General features: G+C 36.5%; 1 protein-coding gene across 2 annotated transcripts in view; it reads right to left on the bottom strand.

The window, feature by feature from the left end:
* Positions 1–709: 709 nt before the first annotated feature.
* The window catches only part of POLR3A (RNA polymerase III subunit A), a 32191-nt gene continuing 9002 nt past the window's right edge, over positions 710–23898 (bottom strand). The window contains exons 12-32 of one of the 2 annotated variants that reach the window (XM_030275915.4): positions 23007–23076; positions 22194–22321; positions 21583–21721; positions 20230–20394; positions 19790–19962; positions 19072–19183; positions 17618–17736; positions 16201–16338; positions 14613–14783; positions 13720–13833; positions 12994–13029; positions 10355–10441; positions 10187–10269; positions 8623–8793; positions 7958–8051; positions 7756–7848; positions 7151–7315; positions 6330–6494; positions 5860–5991; positions 4497–4629; positions 2028–2501 (exon numbers count right to left, since the gene is read on the bottom strand). In XM_030275915.4, coding sequence (XP_030131775.1) covers positions 2353–2501; positions 4497–4629; positions 5860–5991; positions 6330–6494; positions 7151–7315; positions 7756–7848; positions 7958–8051; positions 8623–8793; positions 10187–10269; positions 10355–10441; positions 12994–13029; positions 13720–13833; positions 14613–14783; positions 16201–16338; positions 17618–17736; positions 19072–19183; positions 19790–19962; positions 20230–20394; positions 21583–21721; positions 22194–22321; positions 23007–23076 — 2637 coding nt within the window. In that variant the 3' untranslated portion in view covers positions 2028–2352. Of the gene's footprint in view, positions 2502–4496; positions 4630–5859; positions 5992–6329; positions 6495–7150; positions 7316–7755; positions 7849–7957; positions 8052–8622; positions 8794–10186; positions 10270–10354; positions 10442–12993; positions 13030–13719; positions 13834–14612; positions 14784–16200; positions 16339–17617; positions 17737–19071; positions 19184–19789; positions 19963–20229; positions 20395–21582; positions 21722–22193; positions 22322–23006; positions 23077–23898 lie in introns of both variants that reach the window. The other variant, XM_002195440.6, reaches the window with a different exon arrangement.

Here is a 23898-nt window from a genome sequence, read left to right as displayed (position 1 = left end):
ATAGTATTTATTTTTAAAAAATTAAACCCAAAGTAAAGCTAAAAATTTTAATAAAAATGCAAATTTTAATATTCCAAAGTTCCACTTCTTGACTGTTAAAACTGATGCTTAAAAAATCTGCTTATGAGTAAGATCCAACAGCTAATTTATTTACTGACTGTACAATCAAACGAGCTCAAACAATAATTACTCAGAGTGCTCTTGTAAACATTCTATTTTTGGTTGAAACAGTCATGAGGCTCAGAGCATGCTCAAAGGACAAGACAGTGACTCTAAGCAAGATAGGTTTCATATTACGTATTCATTTATGTTGTAAATACCTGAGATTTAAGCTTAATAATTCTCTACTATCTTACTAACTATGCAAATAAAAGAAATGGAGGTTAGCCCATCCATAAATAAATTATGCAGTAATATAATACAACCATAAATAAACACAAAGTTCACACCTTCTTTACCTCTGCTTCTTTTTATTTTTGTATTTAAGACAATGATAAAAGATGTAATTTTAGTCTGAATTTTCAAACATTTAAGAGTGAACTCAGCATTTAAATAGCTCGCTATTCTACATTTACAAAAACGCAAAACCAAACAAAACCCCCCCACAACCAACCAACAAAACCCAAAATCAAACAAATAAAAAACCCAACCAACCAAAAAAAGGAAAAAGGAAAGATGTGGTTATTTGTTCCAATACAAACTCCACCCATTTAGACCTTGAAAAGAATCTTTATTCACAAAAATGTCAAGCACTATCAGTAAAATTTCCCATGATAAAACAAAGTACTTAACCACAGGAAAGGTTTATGGACTTTCTCTCCATGAAGCCCCTACCCATGTTAATTTACATCTTGACAAAGAAACAGACAAATAAGTAAGTGGCAATCTCACTGAGATCACAAAGAAAACTTTAATTTATTCTGAAATTTCTATTGCTAAAACAGAGATAGCGAAATATATTAACTTTTAGAGCAGATAAACAAACTACATTCTCCATCTCCCTGCCAAAATCTAGGCAAAAGTAGATCTTAGCATCACACTGAAAATACAAAATAATTTGAGAATAGCTGTGTTGAATTTCATATGAGATCTTGTCTGCATGGAGGATGAATTAAAAAACAGACACAGTGGCACCTTAAGAATTAAACCAATAGATTTACAGTCTCTGAATGTAGCCTTACACTTTTGGTGACGTACAGACAAACTGCAGCATAAATGTGTTCATTTTCAAATGCTAGAACACTCAGCAGCCTGGTTTTTCTTCATGAGGGCACAACTTCAGCTTCTTTCTCTAGTTCATTTATTTCCAACCTTGACCCATGTCATGATACACTGAGTATCCAAACACTGCTGAGAAAACACTAAGATACTTCCCCTCTGTAGCACCGCAATAATTTTAACATGCTACACTGAAATTATTTGAGATCTATATTCATTCTGATAACTGCTTTAGTAGACTAAAGCTAAAAATACTTCCAAATTATTTCATGGCAATGCATAAAACCAGCATCCCTTCAATTTCTACTTTATATAGTAAAATCAAAGCAGGCTGCTTAGGTGATCCTGCTCAATTAGGAAGCCTTCCCAAAACGAGGATTGCTGTAAGTTACTAATTCCAACAGTTAAGACAGTTGCTGTCATCTGAAAAGCTATCTATAATTTGCAATATTCTTACAACAGTCTTCTCAGAATTCAGTAGCATCCTCAGTATACAGTTTCTTGTACATATGGTCCCAAAACAGAATCCTGGGGGGAAAATAATTAACTGGATAGTAACTTGGGATAAAGAAAATCCCGTAAAAACTATAAAAAGTGAAATATTTCAAAGAGAAATATTTCAAACACTTGGAACAGCGCCCCTGAACTCACGACGAATTGATCACAGACTTAGTTCCAGCTTTCTTAAGTTCCTGTTCTTCAGAGTTGTAGACTGACCTCTGCAGCAGCTCCTGCTGAAAGGACATATCCAAAAGCACTCTGGGCAAGCTCACAGAACTCTTGCAATTTTCTTTTTGTTTTTTTTTAAAAAATCTGAATACACATTAAATAAATACTGAGTTATTAACAGCTTGGACCCAATAAGGGTAACAGAAAAAGCCAACACTATCACATGAAAAAGAAAACGTTATCAGGTGAGAACCATTTTCAATTTGTTTCCACTCTCTGGTGCACTCTGTCCTTTCAGGGTCTGTGCTAACCACAGGTGGTGAACAATTGGGCAATTCTTTTCATATAATTTCACTTACATATTCCCTTCTACTGAGAGACATAGAACTAATAATACACTTTGCTTAATTTAAATAATGACTGCTTACTATTTATTGGTTTGCTATCTTGTTTTATGTCCAAGTGCTATGTAACAATGGGAATATGAAATTCATTATGATCAAATATCAGAGGCCGCCTGGGAGGGGTTGATTCTTTGTCCGCTCTGTGTAACAGTTTAAAGAGACCTGTTCCAATATTCATTGGAATTCCCATGATGATGCACTCAGAAACACCTAGGAAAAAAACCAAACACAGTGAATATTTGAACAGTAGAGATTTACAAAACTACTTTCGCTTGCCCATTCTGTTTTGTGTTGCCTACAAAACATTGAACTTCACATGAAAGGACAAAGTTAAATGTTATGGTCATCAGACCACTATGTCACTTAAATAGTGCTAAATTCTACAGGAAAAGCTCAACCTAACCTAAACTTCTTCTCCAGTAATGAAAGCCCTTCAGAAGGCTCGTTTTTAGAGAAAACATGTCCCATGCAGTGCTCATAGCAGAAGATGCTAGGCAAACTTACTTCATGCTCATTCTATGACTCAGTGTTAAGGCTTCAGTTAAACCTGGCAGGGTTCCCTTGAAATCTCCCCAAGATCCCAGTGAGAAAGGCACTGAACTACTTGAGCTGTAACACTCTTGGCATTTTCACCACTCAAAAAGTGCTTGTTTTGAAGTGAAACATTGAGTCTGTCCCAATGATTTTTGATGGTTTGTAGCATTTCCACTGCAATGCGCTGACACATTTATATTCCAGATCTACCAACGTGCACGACTTTTCCAAAGAATGTTCCACTCTCAAAGCAAGCTCTCAGATACCAGTGTTTCTCTCTCAGCACAATGTTATGATCTAAATGACATTTTTGCACATTCTCAGGAGTATAACTAGATTGTCCTTCACATAAACGTTGAAGTAGATACCAAAAAATAGCTGTACATTTGAATGCAGAAATGATTAAATAAATTTGCTTAAAATTCTGACTTGGTTCACAATTTAAATGTATACAATTGAAGATTCAGAAAATACTGTGCACAAAGCACTGTTTGAAACTGGCTACACTAAGACTACCTATATATACACATAAGTATATCTAATTATCTAGTTAACTTTTGCATAGCACATGCATATTTCTGTATTTCATTAGTACCCAGAAACTCCCAATTCTAGCTCCAGGAGGGTAGGCATTGCATAAACAGATCTTGAGAAGAGTGAAACCTGCTTTACTTCTTTTCTCCATTTAACCTGTTAGACAGACTTTTTAACAATTCAGTCCCAAAATACACGTAGCTTAAAAGACAAGAATATCTGAAAAGAATGGGGGCAAAGGCATCACAAAACCACCAAAATTATTTCAATTCCAAATATTAGAGCACATGGCAAAAACACAAAATAAAGAGACAAATGGAGTGCCAGAACACATTTACTGGGTTTTCTGTTTGCTGTAGTTATGTGGGCATGCATACTCTTGTGCATACACAGCCATGTATTTTCAAAATCTACCAGATTCTTTTGTGAACTCGCTAAGATGATTCAGTGGCTGCTAATGTACTAAAATTTAAAACTCAGGAACAGATACATTTAAAAAGAAATTTCTGACAAGTATCTTGTCTGCTGTTAATGACACGAATACTAATAAACAACACTTCTCATTAAAAAACAAAGACCCACAATTTTCATCTATTTAGATTAGAACTAAATTGATGTGAAGAACTTGGCCTTTCTGCTTATTTCTAGGTACAAGTGCTAAATGACCTAAGCAATCAGGTCTTCAGCTAGGCTGAGATGTATCTGTCTTCCTACTTCTTAGCAGGAATGAAATGAAACCTAAACAGTGAGTGAGGTACTAGATTTATTCAACAGTTGTAGGTGTTCAAGATAAACTTCCACAATTGAAAGACCAGAACTACTGATAGTGGGACAAATTTCCTAGTATTTCACTGAGATCTAGGGTGAGAAGTAAAACCAAATTACTCAAAGTCTGCTTTAAGAAACATCCAACAAATATCCAACTGATTTCAAGATCTCAGTCTGAGATGAGAAGTAGAGAAACAAACCAACTTCTAAGACTTCTAGACTAATTAGTCTCAAGGCTGAACTTAGCCTGAAGTTTTCAACATATGAGCTGAACAGGAAGCTTAACAAAGACAAAACTCCAATGCTTTGAAGAGGTTTTACAGATGCTGGGTAAGGACCACAAACTGTAACAGACTTTGCAATACCTACCACAAACAGAATCCTTCTGTCCAAAGTAGGCAGCATCAAAGAGATGGTCTGCAGTCTTTTCAAAAGAAGCCAGCATCAACACACTTTCCTTCATTTTTGCCAGTCCAAACCTGGTAATGCCCAGAACTTCACCCTTGTTTGATGAAAAAACCCAGAGTAAGCATGAGTAAATAAATAAATAAATACACTGTCTACAACAGAGTATTGCCGTAATACACTGATTCACAGTTGAACATACTGAAGGTTAATAGTTTGGCAGTAATGAATATTTACATAAAACAAAAGTCATACATCATATATAAGCTGCTATAAATAGCTAATAGCTCTTGAATAGATCTTAAGTATTGAAAAAATTGAAAGAAATGTGGCCATGAGAAAAACCCCCACAATTATAAACTGGCTGCTGAGTTACAAACTTCAGCAGGGTTTGAGAGCCTATTATCTACCGATAAATCTGACCTCAGCTGCCAGGAGACTACAGAAGATGCTAAATATTCATTTTTTCATTTTCCAGAAAAAAAGGTAATGACCTTTTTAAACTATCTTGACTTGTTTATGCCTATATTTCTTAGAAACATCCTGATTATATCAGATTGCACATAGAAGCCCAAGTCAGAAGTACAGGCAAAAGGATGCACGGTAGGAGCCCACCAAGTTTAAAACATGGCACTCTGATGCCCTTTTCTACTGCTGTGCTGCAGCTTCATAGAATCACAGCCCTGGGGACTGCTGCTGCAGCACAACAAAGCTCTGCAGTTTTGGAACAAATCAGAACTCTATCCATTTTACTCAAATTAAACCCTTGCACTCTGGCAGGCAAATTCCAAAATCTTACTTCACTAAGTGTAGTAACTCAACCCTAAAAACCATATTGGATGTGAAAGAAAGAAAATCAATCAGTGAAGAGCAGATGATTTTGTACTAACACGTTGTGTAAGACTGTTCATATCAGCTGATTCTATACGTAATGTCTGTATCCTTTGCCTCTCACATATGGTGCAGCTGTTACAAACCACTCCCTGTGGCATTTCTGCACAGCAAGCCTTAAACTGCATGCATGGCTACCCAAACAGTTGGTTTTCACACCATAATTTTTACGATTCTTATTTTAATATGAAATTATCATTCCCTAATCATTATATCAATTTGTTTTTAGTCAAAATAGATCCGCTCTCCCCAAAGAACTAGAGTAATTAAGCATTTTGTGTAAAATACAAATTACAGTATTAGGTCAGTACAACTTGGAATTCTTTAAGCTCAGAATGAATTTCCATCTCCTGAGCTCACTCACCCTTCTCAAACATGTTAAAATTAATTTGTATAAAGAGGCCAACGTAACATTTAGAAAAACCATAGTACAAACCTTGTAAGTCATTAGATCAGACAATAACATAACATGTCTCCTGTCAATGCTCATGCCATGGTTCACCATCGTGTATTGAATCTCATTGATAATGGTCGTCCGAGCAGCTTCAATTCCCAGAGTTTTCTCTACCTACACAAGAGATTGTTACATGATTGTTGCATATTACATGAATGAGGAACCAAGTGCTCAGAGCAAGTATATTCCTGGAATAAATACCATCTGATAGCATATTGCTATTCCATTTCTAGGACTACCTTTTTAAATTTCTCCATTTGAAAAATATTTAAAGAAACAGCTTCTCTGAGGTGAACAGTGCTGTCAGTGAATTATTCTCTTGTGCTAATGCATTCTGACACATATTAGTGGAATCAGGCTTCATTTCATATCAACTTCTGCATCTGAGCACAAACAAGTACTTGTAATAAAGATGCTATGGGAAAACCCCCCAGCACCCATTTAGACATTACCTCATAAGTGTTGTTAGAGGATGTTTTTGTTCCTTTCACTCCATGAGTAGCCATAACAGCTCGTAGATTATCGCCTTCAACCAGAAGTTTGTATTTTTCCTTTCCACTTTGTTCATCAACATGAATGACAGCTCGGGAAACCTCCGGTATGCCTTGCACTACAACCTTTACAAAACAAGAAACCCCTAGTAACTTTGATGTTCAATAACACAAGTAACACTTCCCAGCATTCAAACCTATTGAGAAGGTCTAGTACCTGGAGTAAAGGCTCACTCAAAACACATATGAGTAACATTTCTTGGTATTAAATACACTAGTGCAAAACTGACACTGACACTGTACTATAAACCTTACCCACTAGCTACATTTTATATTTTATGTCAGACATTCCCAACTCTGGTTTGTGTGTCTGAATGGTGGCACACCCATAAAAATAAAAGGGCAAGCTGCTAATAAAGGTTCCCTTATCTCGGTTTTTAAAATCCAGAGTATACAGAAAGCTGAAAAAATGCCAGATACTGTCATGTGGTTCAATTCTAGATGCAGCAGAAAGCAGATGTAACTACTTCATACAACTGCTGCACTTGGAATGCTTCAATAAATGTTGTAAGGGAAGTATCAAAGCTTCCATTTTATTTACAAATACTAGTAAAGGATGGCTTAGTTTCAACAGCAAGGCAGTACCATCACAATCTAAGAGTTACTGACCCAGCCTATCATCACTGTAAATACTGACAAGAATTATTTCATCTTGCCACCATGGAACAAATTATTACTACTGATTACCTCCCACAAAAGCCTCACACAGCCTTGGCTTTTACCTTTGGTAGTTCTTCCTTGAGGGACTGCAACACATAATACATGGAACTCTTGCTATTTTCACGAGGGGTCACACACACAACTGCTTCTCCATGGACAGCAACATCCCCAGGCTTCACTCTGAGTTTAGAGACGCAAATTGAGTAGCGCACAGTCTCGGCATTCACCTGTGCCAAAAGGCAACCAGCAAATATGGGGGTTATCACAGCAGATATCAATTCTCAAATAAATGGAGCAATCTTCCACAGGTGATAAAAAGGAAAAATGTAAGGGAAAAAAACCCCAAATATTCTCTTCTAAATCAGTCTTATAAACTGCATGAAATTGTATCCTATGCTGAGAGTGCCAGCCTGTATGTTAACCAATGCACAGAAATGGCATCCCTGTGTTTAGCAAAGCACAAATGTATGTTCTCTCACGTCCAAACAAAGGGGGAATTATCCACTTAGCAAGGAGAAAAAAGGGACCCTTCCAGATGTAATGTAGCCACACAACATCCACATAATTTGCTTCCTTTTTTTTAGCTTCCCCTGGTTACTGACAGAGGATTAAGAGACCGTTTGTAATGTATACAAGGAATAATCTGTGTAAGAACTGAACAACTCACCTCTAATCTCAGTAGTCTAATGCGCTCTAAAGACAGCTTCACTAGGATGAAACAATCATCTGGAAGAAACACTTCCTCAATATATTCAGAAATCTTTAAGAGACAAGGACAAAACAATTAGCATGCATAAATAGCTAAAATGCCCCATTGCAATTGGCTAATGCATACATTTAAAGTGTTAGCAATAGTACGATTTTCTTACCTCTCCTAACAAAGTTTTCTCAATTCTTCCCTTAACCAGACGGGCAAAATCAGGATCATCATCTTTGTCCAACTGAGCTGTTATAATAGGGGTGCTACAAGAATAAACACACACAAAAACCCAGCTAGGAAATTGTTCAGCAAGAGTACAGATGGTAACTGGAATTACAGCCTGCCTTATGGAATTTATCTCTTATCTAGAGCAGTATTTAGCAAGATAAAGAGATCTTCAGCTTTCTCAGGTGTATTTAAGAAAAATTACTGTTCAGATACTTCAGGTTGGTAAAAACAAGAAAACAAACAAGTAATAGTGACTGTTTTCATGGTAAATGTTATTCTAGTATTATTAAGCATGGCTTCATGCATACCTAGAAATAGGTATGCTTCAAGTATTGCTAAGCACCAGAGCACTTCACAATAGGTGAGAGGTCTATGGAAATATTATACTTAAAGAATAATCAGTTTCCTTTATTTGATTTTCTCTCTGGGCTTAAGTATCACATTTTGGCAGATATCAGATTTTTGTTGTTTGAGTATTTGCATTGAATGGTGTCTAGTATATTGCTGAGGACAGGGAAGTGCTATCATGTATTGCAAATTTACCCATCAGGTTTCACTTGGGCAGAGGGAAAAAAAAAACCCAACAGATCAAAACAATATTTGTACCTAATAGCCTTTGAAGCATTAATGATTTCTTTGATTCTTGGCACACCCAAAGTAATGTTCATTGAAGCAACACCAGCAAAATGGAAAGTCTTCAGAGTCATCTGTGTGCCAGGCTCACCGATGCTCTGTGCACAAAGAGCTCCTACTGCAGAACCAGGCTCCATCTGTGCCCTGATTAAAAAAAATATAGAAGATAAGGAACTGAATAAGGTATAAGATCATAAGCAAACAACAAATAGAAACTGTTCTGGTAAATACATGAAAAGTTTGTTATTATTTTAGTAAAAGAACAAGAGAGGTTGAAAGGTCACCAATACTTTTAAGACTGATCTCATGTAAAGCAAGAAGATGCCCCGTTATATAAGCATTTCACAGATACAGTATTACTCCCGTTACAGATTACAAAAGGTTTGTCCTCTTCATCCTAAACTTCAAGCACTAGATCCATGATTCTCCATTCAGGGAAATTCAATATCCTAACACCTACTTATTATAATAAAAATGATAATTTACATCTAAAAACACTTAAGATAAACGTAAACAAGTAGTCCAAATAAGGGAAAGCAAAAAAACTGGTAATTGCTTTAAAATAGTTAGGAACTTAAACATAGACATCAATTTTCTAGAAGAATAAAACATTAGGAAACAATTGATGCAGGTAGGCCACAAAAGAGACCACCCATGGCTGCATGTCAATGTCAAATCTGAGAAGTCTAAGTAAGTGAAATAAATCTCAATTAATAAAGAGATTAGAACATCCACACCAGCATTACCTCAGTAGAAACCAAGAATAACAAACAAAAGGAGCCTATGAGTGCATTAAAAATGTTCTAAAAAGAACATTTTAGAACAAAGTGTGATATAACGCCTCAGACTGTGTAGGTCAAGAACAGCTATCAAGGTTAATATCAATTTGAAACTCATCTATTTAGACTTTGTTCTGCATGGACTCATTGAAGGTTTTCAAAAACCTTCTGCAAGAGGAGGAGGAAGGAAACATGTCTGGCAGTGGGTGTAAGAATGTGAAGTGTTTAAACAATATCCTCCCTTACTCTGAATCCTATCACTTTTGGCTTTTACCAGAGTCTGCTGTCAAAACACATTCTGTGGATATAAGTAATGAGTAGCTAACTGCTGAAACTGTGCTTGTTGGTATGATTACTGTTACTTAAGAAGGAAAGTGCTTAAGCACAAGCAGGTAGCTTTGCATATTCAAGAAATATAAAATAAAACATAAAGCATTTCTTTACAATATAAAGGATACCCAAGTTTATTAATGAAAGGATCTGATTCTGACTCAAGATAAATGTAAAAATCCCACCTGTTAGACCTCTAGAACTTTTGTGCAAGACTCTGCCTTAACAAGCCCACCTGTAGACAGTGATACTTTTTTTTTTGCATCCTACCTTTGTCTTGCAATGTTTATGCCATTGGATCCAATTGTTTCTAATTCTTTGTACTGGATTCTCAACAGAACCAACATACATAGAGTAAAACCAGCAAAATACACCCAGACATTACCAACAAAACAGCAGCACTGAGAACACAGCAGGTAAAGACTCACCTCATGTATTTGTCTCTACAAGTCTCTAGAAACTTCTCTAGTTGTGTTGGAGTAATCCTATCCAACTGATACAAAACTCTTGGCTGAAAAGAGAATGGATTAGTTGGAAAAGCAATAACTTATAAAGATTGAAAAGAACTACATCATTACCCCATTGAAACTATTTACCTCTGTTGTGCCATTGTCATTAATTCCATACTTGTCCCTCGTTTTTTTTATCTTCTCAGAAACACCTTTGATAAATTTTTTAATTTCCTGAAATCACATTAAAACCACAGTAAGCAAAGACATGGTCTCCATACCGAATTCTTGAACAATAAGTTACTTACTTTAAGCTCAAAATATTTACAATAAATTATTAATGCACAATATGAAGAGAGGAACATTAAAATTCAGACAAACACATACATTAGAGTTTAGCAAACCAGATCCACTTTGGTGTAGCCAGAAATCAGTAGCAGTACATGAAGATTATGGTCCATGCTGAATAAAAGCGTCCTTCCTGAGCACACTCTGACAGGTGAAGATACCTGCCTTGGGCTGACCCTTCCTTCCTATCCACCACTTAGTGAAAGTGATTTAAAAACTAAAAAAAAAACCAACTCAAAAATCTTATTTTTTGGCAATACTGACACAAATACAATCTCACTCAGTATTCAAAATAGTCAAAATGGAAAGACTGTGGCAAAAGAGGAAGTACATCTGCTGGACAGATTTCAGAGATTTAAGGTGCATTTTATTTGTGAGAAAAACCCTCACAACTATTATATGTCAGTCTTTACCTAATATGATTCAAGTAATTTCTCTAAGCTGTAGAGAGGTCTTGCAGAAAATTGCATTTAATAGGTCATAGTACATATACCTTTCACTCTTACCAGGTTTACCCAAAAGATCTAATAGTCTTTACTGGAACATAAACTGAAACAATAGTGTTAGAAAAATATCCAACACTTATTCTATAAAAGATAATTTGGTCATTATACATTGGACATATATATGTACACTAGAAGTCATGAAATATGAGATCCATGATTAAACTCTTCCACAAATGTGGACTTGGTGCAAGTCATTACCATAACACAAGGTTATCCAAACCAAAATATAAACAAAAAGCAAGAGGAAATTAGTCCCATCTATTTCAACCATGATTTAAGAAAGCCTCTATAGAGAAACATATACTTCAATTTTTTAGTCCTTTAAAACCCTTTCTACCCCATTAGTCCTACCTAACAAACAGAACAATGGGTACACAGCACTACCTCTTCTGCACTAGGTACTGGATTCTTTGCAACCAGTCAGCTGAGCACTGACAATTACTTGTCAGGGACTGCCTTTTGTTTTTTTATTTTTCCACAGCTGAGTTCATTGAATCATTATGAAAACACTTCTATTACATTCTAAAAGAATTTTCACTCTCAAAATAACAACATTCTTACTGGCATTCAAGATATTTCCAGGGAGTATGTTATTTTCTGTGTGTACCAGAACCAAGCTCAAAAGGCAGAGCACACAACAGAGGTGATGCTGGAATAGATGCTTCAAAGTTGCTTTCCCATTTGGATGGCAGGATGCATTCTTATGTTTTTGCCCCTTTTTCTGCTCTGCAGTAAGTAGCATGATTCACAAATAATATATTTGAACATTTTAAAGGCTTTTGACCCCAAAATATTTGCAAAAAATTGATAATGTGATTTATTTCCTAAAGTAAATGTTTAGGCAATAAATGGAATTAGAGAAGTTAATCTTTTTACTAGAAATGCATAAAAAAAGGTATGTTGCAGGACTTGCAGGAGACTTTTCTTCTTTGACAGTGCCCGAGTTCCAAAGTATGTTAAAAAAAATCCGAACAACTCCAACACAATAACTCAATTACTACATACAATTCTGAATAAGGTACTCAAAATATATATTATTTCCATACATCAGAGTCAGAAAAAGTGGAAGATAAATCTCTGAAAACCTATTTTTCATGGTCAAATTTTTATTGATCCAGAAGACCTAAAAGAGGAAATGACTTAAGTCTTCTCAGCTTTCAAGTATCTGCTGGCATTTTATCTAAACTATGGATTAATTTTTGCTACAAATGCAATGAAAATGTAGCTCACTCTTTGCTGAGCCTATCTCCTTCTCTGGATGTATAGCCTTAAGTGAAACACTGTACTTCATGAGCACAGCTATCTAACTTCCAGAGTGGACACAAAAAACCATTGATTTTTTCTACAACTTCTAAATCCGTGAAGTCTTAGTCTGGACCAGCGTAACAAAAAGGCACCAAACCGGCTCAGTAAGATGTGGCTCAGCACAGGCCTTGCCAGCTCCTCCTCGCTGCTTAGCCCAAAGGGCAGTTCAGAGTGCAAACACACTCTCCCAGGGTTTGCATTGTGTGTCCCAGCAGCCAGGTTAATGGGGTCATCTACACACCAGAAGCACTGCTCACATTGCAATCCTTGCAGTGAAGAAGCCACTGGAATTCTCTGTTCTGGGATGGAAAAGTGGAGGAATGGAAAGGAAAACACCAGAAAAACATGCCCATATCCCTAGAGACTGAAGGAATGATTTTTAGAAGAAAGTATCCAGTACTGACAGAAAGCTTCCTCAAAATCCTTGAATTTTGCAATGGCTATTAATTAACATTTCAGTTTTCACATTAAGAAAGTTAAGTAATTGTGATGAACACCTATGTCATAATTTAACAAGCAGTAATGTATATATGCTACTCAATTACTTTAGCACTATACACACATCTTTAGCTAAAAAGCACTAACATTAATAAATGCTCACACAGTGCACACACATGCTACAATTACCTCATTATATTTTTCATAACCTGTCTCAGTTAATGTCTTCAAGGATGAACGGAAAAGAAAGGAAAGAAGAAAATGTAACTATCTAAAACTTTAAAAATCTTAAGCTAATTATCACTAAGAAGATGCAGCCGTATCTGTGCTTCTGAAATTAATAACAATTATTTAAACTTTCATAATATTATTTAAAATATAAATACTTCAAATAACAGCTTTATCCCCAGACTCTCATACTAAATTATTTGATTTCTTTTCCTTTAGACTTGCGGTTAAGATTTACAGCATATTTCAAATACAGACATAACCATTTTTTAAACTTGACTATCAATGGAAGTGCAATTCAGGTTTACCTTGTGCTCTGATCTATTAAAAAGAAACTCCTGAAACACAGGTCATGAAATAAATCTTGTAGTCATCACTGCCAGTTATCAGAAGGTTGATCAAGGTAACAGTTTTATATGGATGTAAGGTTAATTCTACAGGCAGGTTAATTCTACAGTTTTAATCAGTGATTCTCAAGAAGTCTTGAGAGTGGTTGCTCTCATAAATATTAAAATTGCCAAATGCTCTTTCAAACAAATTGATTTTTACAATTCCAAGTACAAGCAGTCATGTGAACCTTCACTCACCCTCAAAAGCCATATAAGTAGTCCTCAGATAGGCTAAAGTCCTGTCCTTAAATCACAAGGAAAAGTTAATCACAGTGTGATAAGGAAGTGAGACAATTACCTGCAGAAAACTGTCTTGGCAGCAAAGAAATTCATTCTTCTTCATGATGGACTCAGATGTTAACACCAACTCATTTTTGCTAAGGGCTGGTTCACTTCGGCATGGATAGACAGCCTTCACAGGAAAAAAACATGCCTTATCCACAGACAGCACATGCACAAAAACTCCATTGCAAAGACACAGAACACAGATACTGAATAACAACATTCTTTATTTCTGGTTGTGTCTTTTTGTAGTTTGTTTAATGGGGTTTTTTTGGGTTGGTTATGGTTTACTATACATTAGACTACTGTGGAGAGAAGGGCCACATCCACACCTACTAATTTCTGCAAATCTGAAGGTATACACCCAGACATTTCTAATTCGACCCATTTTTTACACTCATATTACAGAAATCTAAACGGTTACTTCACTAAAAGGCTTTTTTCTGGGGGAAGGGGGTCACAATACACCAATCAACCACAAAACCAAAACTGACCAATACAAGTCTTCAAACATGACAATATTATTGAACCACCAGCCAGCTGAACTCAAGGAACATCCGTGTCTTGATTTAATAGAGAATTGATCTGTGCAATGTACCAAACTAGTACCCAAATAAACCAGTAGTAATTTATCTAGTGAGTTGGATATTAGGCCATAAAACTATGTTCAAGCACAGAAAGAAATTTTACTTTTCACAGCTTATAACATGGTTTGGTGTCTGTACACAAATTGCTCTGCTCCACTGGAAAAAATACCTATTACTCCTGAAAGACTGACCAGGACCATTACAAAAAGGCAGTTTGAAAGGAAATACTTCCAGAGAAACAATTTTCCCCATTATTTGCTACTTTCTTCTCCATGCTTAACAGTATTTTCACACTTTCAATAAGGATATCAGCAATCCTTACCCTGATATTGTCTAGAACTCTCTTGAATTCCAGTGGTTCATCCTTCCCTTCCATAGCTGCAGGATCCAAGCCATCTCCTCCATAAATAAACTGTATAATGTCACCAGTAGAACTTCTCACTGTTAAATCATACTGTGAACAAAGATCTTCAAGGGATTTTACCAGACGTCTCTGAAAGGAAGAAAAAAGTACAAGGAAAATAAAATGGATCCTTTTAAAAATAGCTGTTGATTTGCACTACAAGAAGTAAAGAAACCAGACTTGGGAAATAAATATGACACCGTGAAGAGCAGGCATGAAAACCTACTTAAAATCATACATTACCCTCAGGCTTTACTGTACATTCCACAGAACATAAAAGTCAACAAAATTTCATGCAACAACACAATACTCCACATTCAGAATTCCATTGTATTTAAGACCTAATGCTAAGCTGCAAAAACCTATTGTAGTTCAAGGGATTTATTTGGGTGGGTTTTTTTGACATAACACTCATTCTCCCAAGCAGATTTATTTCTCAAGGCATACAGTACTTTTTCTATATGAAAGCAGAACCACTCAACGATTGTTTTCACTGAGAAAAAACAAAGAGGCCATCTGCTAAAGCCATTTTTCTATCTGGGTTATCTGCTTCTCCTACATTAACTCCTTATATTGGGAAATCCCTTAACTACCATATTCCTTTGCATTCCCAAAAGGAAAGCATGTTATGAAACATTTTATATTAAGAACATTTTTTACTTGAAAGATGGACTTCATTGGTCCCTGAAAGCAAATTTTATCACTTAAACTAGACTATAAATTGGCATGGTTTTTTCCTGGTGAGAAAAAAGGTGAGATAAAATAATCGTTAGGATTTTTTTTTTAAAATTTCAAAGTCCAAGTGCTACAATTCATTGATATAAGAAGAAATTTAAAGAGGAAAAGTATTCTGTAGGTTGCCTATTATATTTATATTTATCTGTAAATACTTGCACACATGCAAAGATTATTCCATTAGTTTTGGAGACAAATGGTCTAATTAGTCACCCACCCTAAAAGGTGTGATTTTTTTCTGTCTTTGTGCAGTTACTTGTGTATCTTGGGATGTGTTCCCAGCCCCAAATTATCTTAGCTTTTCTACTGTCTGTTACACTGGGAAGAGGGCTATAATTTAAATACTTATATGTTGGAACAGAAATCCTAAGACTGCACATAACAGCAAGAAGCTTTGTTGGAGGGACATTAATTTACAGCCAAAGACACTAAAATCTTACAGAACCAGTCTAAGCCTATATGGCCAAGGTCCCTCTTACCTACAGAGAACAGACACTGAAAGGGAGCTTTAGCTGCATTTCTGACATCATTAATATCACATTTAGGAACACACTACACAGAAAGTAGTCCTCAGTAATTGCACAGAACAAGGACTTTTACCCATATTCGGGAGTAAACAGCTTAGTTGTTGTACCATTGGCTGAGGTCTCATTTACAAACTCCACACCCCCTGGAGAAGTTTGCACTTCTCCCTGATCCATCACTAGATATGTCCATGAGGAATATCCACATCTTTGAATACTGATAAAACCCTCACTCTGCTGACACTTACCTGCATATACCCAGTTTCAGCTGTTTTTACAGCTGTATCAACCAGACCTTCTCGACCAGCCATTGTGTGGAAAAAAAATTCAGTGGGAGTCAAGCCAGAATAGAAGCTGTTGGCAACAAAGCCTTTTGCTGCGGGGAGCTGCAGGGAAAAGTGGGAAAAACACAGTTAAAACGCAATGTATGTTCTGTAGCTTACAGAAGGACATGGTACATGTCATAAAATTCTTTCTGAAAACCCCACCAATACAGGACAACTACCTCAGCTCTGCTTAGCTCTCAAGTTCCATATTTGTATTTTAGATCTGAATAAAGGTTTCAGAAATCCTTGCCTAGTTCTTTCAAACTCATTTACCAGAGTTGCTCCTTCCTCCTTGTCACATTTGCAGCTATTCCTTCCCAATACTACACCAACACTTCCATTAAACTTGCAAAAATAGAAACGGCAATTAAGAATGCTCATTTTGCTATAGTAGTGCAAAGGTATTTGCTGAAGACTAAGGAAGCCAGGAAAAATATGACTGGAGATATATATGTAATTAATTGTTTTGGAATGGTTTGTCCTCACCCCTGAAGAAAGTTCTTGCAATGAAATTTATGCAGGCACCCCTTCAAGCCAAAAATCACTTTTTGTTATTTAACAACAGTTAAATGCTTTCTAAATCAGAAAAAAGCTAGAGCTACATTTTATCTTCCCATTTAAACCAGTAAGTATTGTTGTTTCTTCTACTTTCAGTATGTTACAGAACTAAAGTTGAAATTTGGACATTTAGTCACATATGCAAGTGTCATAGCTACCATCTGACACTTAGCTAACACACTATCTAGACCATGGGCTCACACCTAGAACCTTTGCTAGTGTTCATGAGATTTCAGACCTTTAAAAGAAATTAATCTCACTGAATTATATTAACAAGTGCATGAGTCATTACTGCTGCATGTAGGACCGAAACATGAAACACTGAGTAACCCATGGTACCTATCCTTCTGGAAAATAAGAAAAAACAGAATTATTTGTCTGGCATGTTCTCACCTCTTTATAAAGGCACCAACACACATTCAGCAGTTTTCCTGCAAAGTACTTGTGCAGTCAAACATAACACCAGTTAGAAGCTTTAAAAAGTTATTTTTAGGACTCTCAAGAGAACCAAAAATGTATCATCACCTCAATTTAATTTTACTGAATTAGAAAGGACACAGCAAGGCTTAGATGTAAAATGCCAAGCTAACTAGACATCCTACATCAATTCAGAACACTGTTGTTAACTCCCAAATCACACAAAACATTTTACTTTGACTATATACGATCCTTTTCCTTCAGCATATCATGACAACACGTTTCATCATGCATTCTCCTCAAAATGGCTTAAGGAACCTTGTTTCACTTTCCTTCACAGTCCATTGTAAACATCCAGAATTACCTTAGAATGCTTCTCAAAGTGAGGCAAGGACCTGTTCTCAAACCCGTCAGGAACACGGGAGCCACTGATAGCCTGCTGCCCTACACAAGCAATCATCTGGGATATGTTAATGAAGGAGCCTGAAAAGACAGAAAGGAAAAGAAAGCCCTTCACTCACAAATGAGGAATATACTGCTTCCCTGCTGAGCTGTCTTCACTTTCATGAAGTTGAATCATTTAACCTCATAACTGTTCTTCAAAACAGAACTGCAAAGAGTTAGAGAAGCTTTTCTGTTACTTGTCCTGTTCATTTCAGCATTTACGCAAAGGCTGGCACTCAAGTCTATGATACAGCCAACAATTTTTCATTTTCTTGTCCTCTGAGTCATAGACATTCATGCCATTATTCAGTCCTTATATTATCCTCTGTTGTATTATGGATTGTGTTTTACACACCCCATGATCCTAACCTACATAATTTGATTCACAATTTCTTCAATAAACATACTTCAACAATATTTTTCATAAAGGGTTCAGTGTCTACCAGGACTTCTAGAACAAATTAAGACCCAGAGAATTAAGTCACTAACTCAGAAGTTTTATTTGCTGAATATGTTTGCAAACAATGCCTTCCCATCACCCCCACAAAAATTATACACTTAATACCCACAAAAAGTATACACTTAATATATTCTTCATCTTAGAGTTCAGTATTTCTTTAGAACACAGTGTGTCACTATAAGGCGTTCCAAAAATTATTAGACAGCTAAAAAAGACAAAAGTGATTTCTTCAAATTCTTAAAGGAAACAAATGAAAGCTCACACAAGAATGAGACTTTATAGCACCGTCCAGTACCTAAAGAGGGGCTACAAGAAAGACAGAAGGACTTTACATAACGGCATGTAGTGACAGAACAGGGGGAGTGACTTTAAACTGTCAGCGGGGGGGTTTAGATTAGACATCAGGAAGAAACTCTTTATTATGAGGGTGGTGAGGCACTGGAACAGGTTGCTCAGAGAAGCTGTGGATGCCCTATCCTGGTCTGGTAGAACATGTCCCAAGCCATGGCAGGCAGTTGGAACTATATGATCTTTAAAGTCCCTTCCAAATAATTCCATGAATTTATGAAATGTTAGTTCCAATTCTGAATGTATCATTTACTGTTGATTTTTCTATGTGATATAAATATTTGCAGTAGAATAACAACTGAAAACTTTTTACTGATTATGTCCTAAGAACATCTGCAGTTCCAACAAGATGTTTTGCAACTTGTACTAAAAATCCAGACACAAGAATTTCAGATCAGCTTCATTTTAACCAACTATACCCAACCTGTACTTACTGAGCCATTTAAAACAGCTGAGACATGAACTTGCACAACTGACAGTATAAAACAAGCTATAAAGATGGAACAAAGAAGTTTCAAGTAAGTGAAGGAGTGAGCAACCCACATGCCAAGTTCAGCTGTCCCTACCTTTAGAACCACAGAGAGCCATGATCAGGGGACTGTTGCTCTTGTCCAGTTCTCTGAGACAGGCACTGCCAGCATGATCTCTGATAACAGACAGTTCTTTAAGGATTAAGGCCTGAAATACAGCATTTCAGAGGTTCAGAATTTGCTAAAAAACACACAAACAGAAGTCAATTACTCCCAGCAACACCTGCAGTAGTCAAAGGAATTCAAAATACAGTAAAGACCAAGAAACCAAATTGTTGCTTCAGGTAAAACAATTTTAAATTTCAGCTTGCCTAACTTCCAGTTTGCTAAAGAAAATGTCTTTGTTGGGGTAAGACAAGGGTATCCAAGAACATGACAATCTCTTATCAGCATCAAAAACATCAGCTAAATTGAACATTGCACTAAGCTCTAAGTCACACTGTGTTGCATGGAAGATAACCACAAAAATCTTGATCAATGTAATCAACTCTATTTCTATTACCTTTATAATTTTATTCTCTTCTATCACCCCAATACACCCTGGAGGATTTCAGTTGTTCTGTGTTTAGCTAAAATTTTTAGATGCTTACAAACATCTTAAGTCTGCGCAGACTCAGCTCCAGTTACATGCCTAGGGACTGTATTTACTTGTATTTTTAGGTTTCAAAAGACAACTGTAGACTTCACAATGTACAAAAATATATTTGTGAAGCCTCTACTCCAAATGGGTAGTGAAATGAATTAAAAATTTTACCTCCAGTGTCTCTTCTGCAGTACAACCAGGCTGCTGCTGGAGCTTGCCAGTGTTCAGAGCTTCAATATACTCATCACATTTCTTATAGCCAGCATTCAGGAGCTCATACTTAGCTTTTAGCAGGCCCTGCCCAGGGGTTACATCACCAATTCCAATTGAAAAGCCACGATTAGCTATTATCGAAAAGAAAATAAATTTTGATACTTAAATCTCATAGAGAAAACAAATTAAACCCAGGAAATATTATTGGGAACTTTCAATTTTGCCTCCCATCATGTGACCATCACAAGCACTTCATAACCACAATAAATTGTTTCACTGTCTCCCAGCTTCAAAACAAGCTTATTTTTTAAAAGCACAGCACGTCATATTTGAAGCAAAAACCTTGCTTTCTCACTGTTTCTGCATTCAAATACTATTTTACAAGGAAATGTACTTACAAAGATAGACTGGAGCAAGTCTGGCCAGACGTGACATGGCATCTGCAGCTTCCACCTGGCCCCAGTCTCTCAGCAAGATGTAGAAGATGTTGTTCTTGGATCCTGACCCCAGTGTTCCTTTGTCCATACTGCCACTCATTAACTCGCTGTTTTGAATTGTGACATCTAGAAATGAAAAGGCAAAAAGAATTCACCAGTTTTCTAAAACATTCACTACCCACTAGCAATCACTTAGAGAGAGAATTTTGAAATAAAAGTTCTGTCAATGCTCCATATTTTCAATGTGAATTTAGGTATCATCTTCTTGAACTCCAAGTCATTGCTGTATTCCTTATGACATCAAATCAAGACATGATCCAGGTTGTCTTGAGACTTTGAGAATTTGCACTGAACTTTATGAAGATAATTACTATGTCTGCAGAAATGCATTCTTTTCAGAGAACTGAATACGCCAACAACAAAATCTAAAAATTTTCAACACCATGTGCTCCAGTTAAACTAAGAAAATGGACTCGTCCCATATTTTGAAAAATTAATAGACTGTGAAATAAAGATGATGTCTTATGTTCATAGCAGTGTGAACATGATTGCTTTGTGGCCTTTTGTCCTACAATATCCAGAGGCTGAAAAAAATTGTTCCACCATGTTTACAATCAACTTCATAGCACAGTGCATTCCTTTCATCTACAGAAATCACTCAGTCACCTGTAGAGAGGACTTGAGTGCTAACTGGGAAATTCTTTCTTGAGGCAACATTGCATGACAGAACTAGTGTAAATCAATGGTTCCTCAACTTACACTTGTAAGCAGCAAGGAACCAGCCTAAGCCTGCCTTCTCAAGTTCCTTTCTACCAGCCACCATAGAAATGTTAAATTAATTCTAAGCAAAGTCTTGCTCATCTCCTACAGCCTTGCCTTTTCAACCATGGTGCTTTGCATTCCATCTGCCTCTGACATCCCTAACTGGAAGGACATGGATGGTTTGATATCCTAGGGATTCATCTTCCCTGCACATTCCAACTTGTTACAGTGTTTGACTTGCAATCCCTGCATTAGTACCCCCTGTCCAGAGACTAAATTTTTCCATCTGCCCTCTGAACAATCACTTTCTAAGCTTTGCATTCCTCTCTCTCACCTTCAAACAGCAAGTTAGCATAATGACAAACTGAGCCTCATACAAAAGACATTTTAATTTAAGAAAACAGACTTCAGCTCTCAAGCAAAACTTCAGGATTTTATTTTTCATTTCAAGAACGCTTATGTAAAGTACTGCTTCAACACCTACAGTGAGCTCAATAATTTCTATTATTTCTTTGAAGACTTCCAAAACATGGCTTTACAAATGTCACTCACAAGAATCATTGTAACACAGGTCCTCCCCTTTGCCACAATACTGTTTGCCCTTTGTTCGTAGGTTGGCTTTTACAGGACAATCATCACTGGGTTTGAGAATGAGGCTGAAAACCTGCTTTCCTGTCCAGAGTGTTACAGGCTGAGAGAAACAGAAGGAGAAGAATAAAGATTACAAGTTTATGCTACAACTACAGAAAAAGAGCAAGCAAAAATTGAATTATAAAATTGCTTTATATACAGAACATGTCTACAGAGAATCACACTTGTAGAAAAGTAGTAGCATTCTTTTGAAAAACATCCTCTTTCATAGATTTAAACCCCCGGGGGCTGAATGGTTATCCTTTACAACAGGGTATGTGCCTACACTCACAAGTGTGCACTACTGCTCCATCTTACTGTCATGTTCCCATTTCTGACTAGAAAGGCAATAAACGTCAAAGAAGCTGCTTTCATTTCATTTCTCAAACAAGTGGCAACATTCATAATTACTTCTTTATACAGTACCTTTGATTTAAAACTTCAGGAGTTTAAAGATTCATGTACCATCACCATGGGTCAAGAACACAAGATAGAGAAAGTCATGGTAACATGAAAAAATTAGTTTGACACACCTTCAGAATTGCTGGGGGTGGAAGACGAACTTTGATCTTTTCATCCTTGCCAACCAGGATAGAAGCAATAATTTGACAGGCTTTGGCCCGATCAAAAAAGGTATCTTTTAATGTAAGAAGATAAGCACCTGGAATGAAAAAAGTATTTGACAGACTAAATTTAGATTCAGTTTAAAAGCCATTGCATATTCAGCACCAATTATTTAATTCCAATAATAATCAGCTACCTACTATGCAAAACAATAGTTTAGACAGATTTAATTATAAATACAGACAGATTTAATTATAAATACTTTCCAGAATTTTGTTTTAATTGCTCCACACTATGTCCGAAAATTAGAAACAGTCTATATCTATAACCTACTCTCTTGCTCTAGACTCTCTTTCCTAAGTGAAATAAGGCCTTGACATTTATTTTTTAACATGTTCATCCTTATGTTCATTGAATATTTCCCAAAGAATTAAAGACATTGAAGAAGGTACATACTGTAGGTTAAAGCTAATAGCTATTGAGTGAAATCAACTCCTCTACCATAATCATAAGCAATTTATATTGTCTACTGAATGCAGACAATGATCTCAAATGCACATTTTCAGAAAAATACAGCAAAATACACTCAAAGATAGACAGCACCAGAAATTATTCCGAGGGCATCATTATATTTCAGGAAAGCAAGGGTCTTATTTAATAATGTCACTTTGACTTGTGAAAACAAAAAGGTTTTAATTAATATAGAAAAATTCTGAAAAAGGGAAGTGATTCTGAAGGAACAACTGTTAGATCACACAGCTTTGATATAAGCTTGTACACACCTGTGAGGAAATCTTGAATAGCAGCAATAAGAGGCTCTCCATTTCTTGGTGTTACTAAGTTTGCTTTAGTCTGCATGACACAAAAAGATATTATGCATTTGCAGACACTGATATTCCACTGGCTATTCAAAATGGAACCTACCATTTAAGACATTTATTTCAAGGTGAAATGGTCAAAGCTTATTCTAAATTGGACTACAGCTTTCTTCATAAAGATGGAAAAAATAAGCCAGAAGTTTCAGTTCACTTTCATCCATGCACATGTACTGATAGATAAGGAATAGTCTGAGAAAAGTTACTGGAAATTACATATTCTGTTTCCAAAGCAGAAGTGGAAAACAACTTTATGTGTTTTGGCAGGACAGGCAAGGGAAGACAAGCTAGCTTTGAGGGGAAAGGACAAGAGGTGTTACATTCACTACATCCCACTACAGGGATCAACTGGAATACTGCAAGTTGTGTAATCCCTCCTGATGGGTAACAATCAAGCCACCTCTAGCCCCATGATCTTATGTTTTACTCAAACTACTTCTCCAGTTAATCACCCCCACCCATGGAGCAGTTTTGCCTGAACCCATTCCCACACAGACCTAAATCACACACTGGGGGTGTTTTTTTTTAAGCTCACAAGTCAGTTCAGTGAGCTCCAACAGGCTGCAGCCAATAATTGTATAGGTACATCTGAAGTAGGAGCAGCATTCAGTAACCCTAAAGGAGCAGTGGATTGGTAAACCCTCAGCTTGGTGCTACTGACTCACACCACAGATCAAAGCTTGCAACCATCACATCCCTATTTATCCACCCTCCCTTCTCCCTTTTTGACCCTGCCCTGTGAGCCCACTTCCTCCTGCCTTCTCCAGTACAAGCCCAGTATTGCTACCCCATTTCCAGT

This window comes from Taeniopygia guttata, chromosome 6, assembly GCF_048771995.1.
Source record: "Taeniopygia guttata chromosome 6, bTaeGut7.mat, whole genome shotgun sequence".
NCBI lineage: Eukaryota > Metazoa > Chordata > Aves > Passeriformes > Estrildidae > Taeniopygia > Taeniopygia guttata.
Note: the sequence above shows the minus strand (reverse complement) of the source record. Positions and strands in the feature narration are given on the sequence as shown.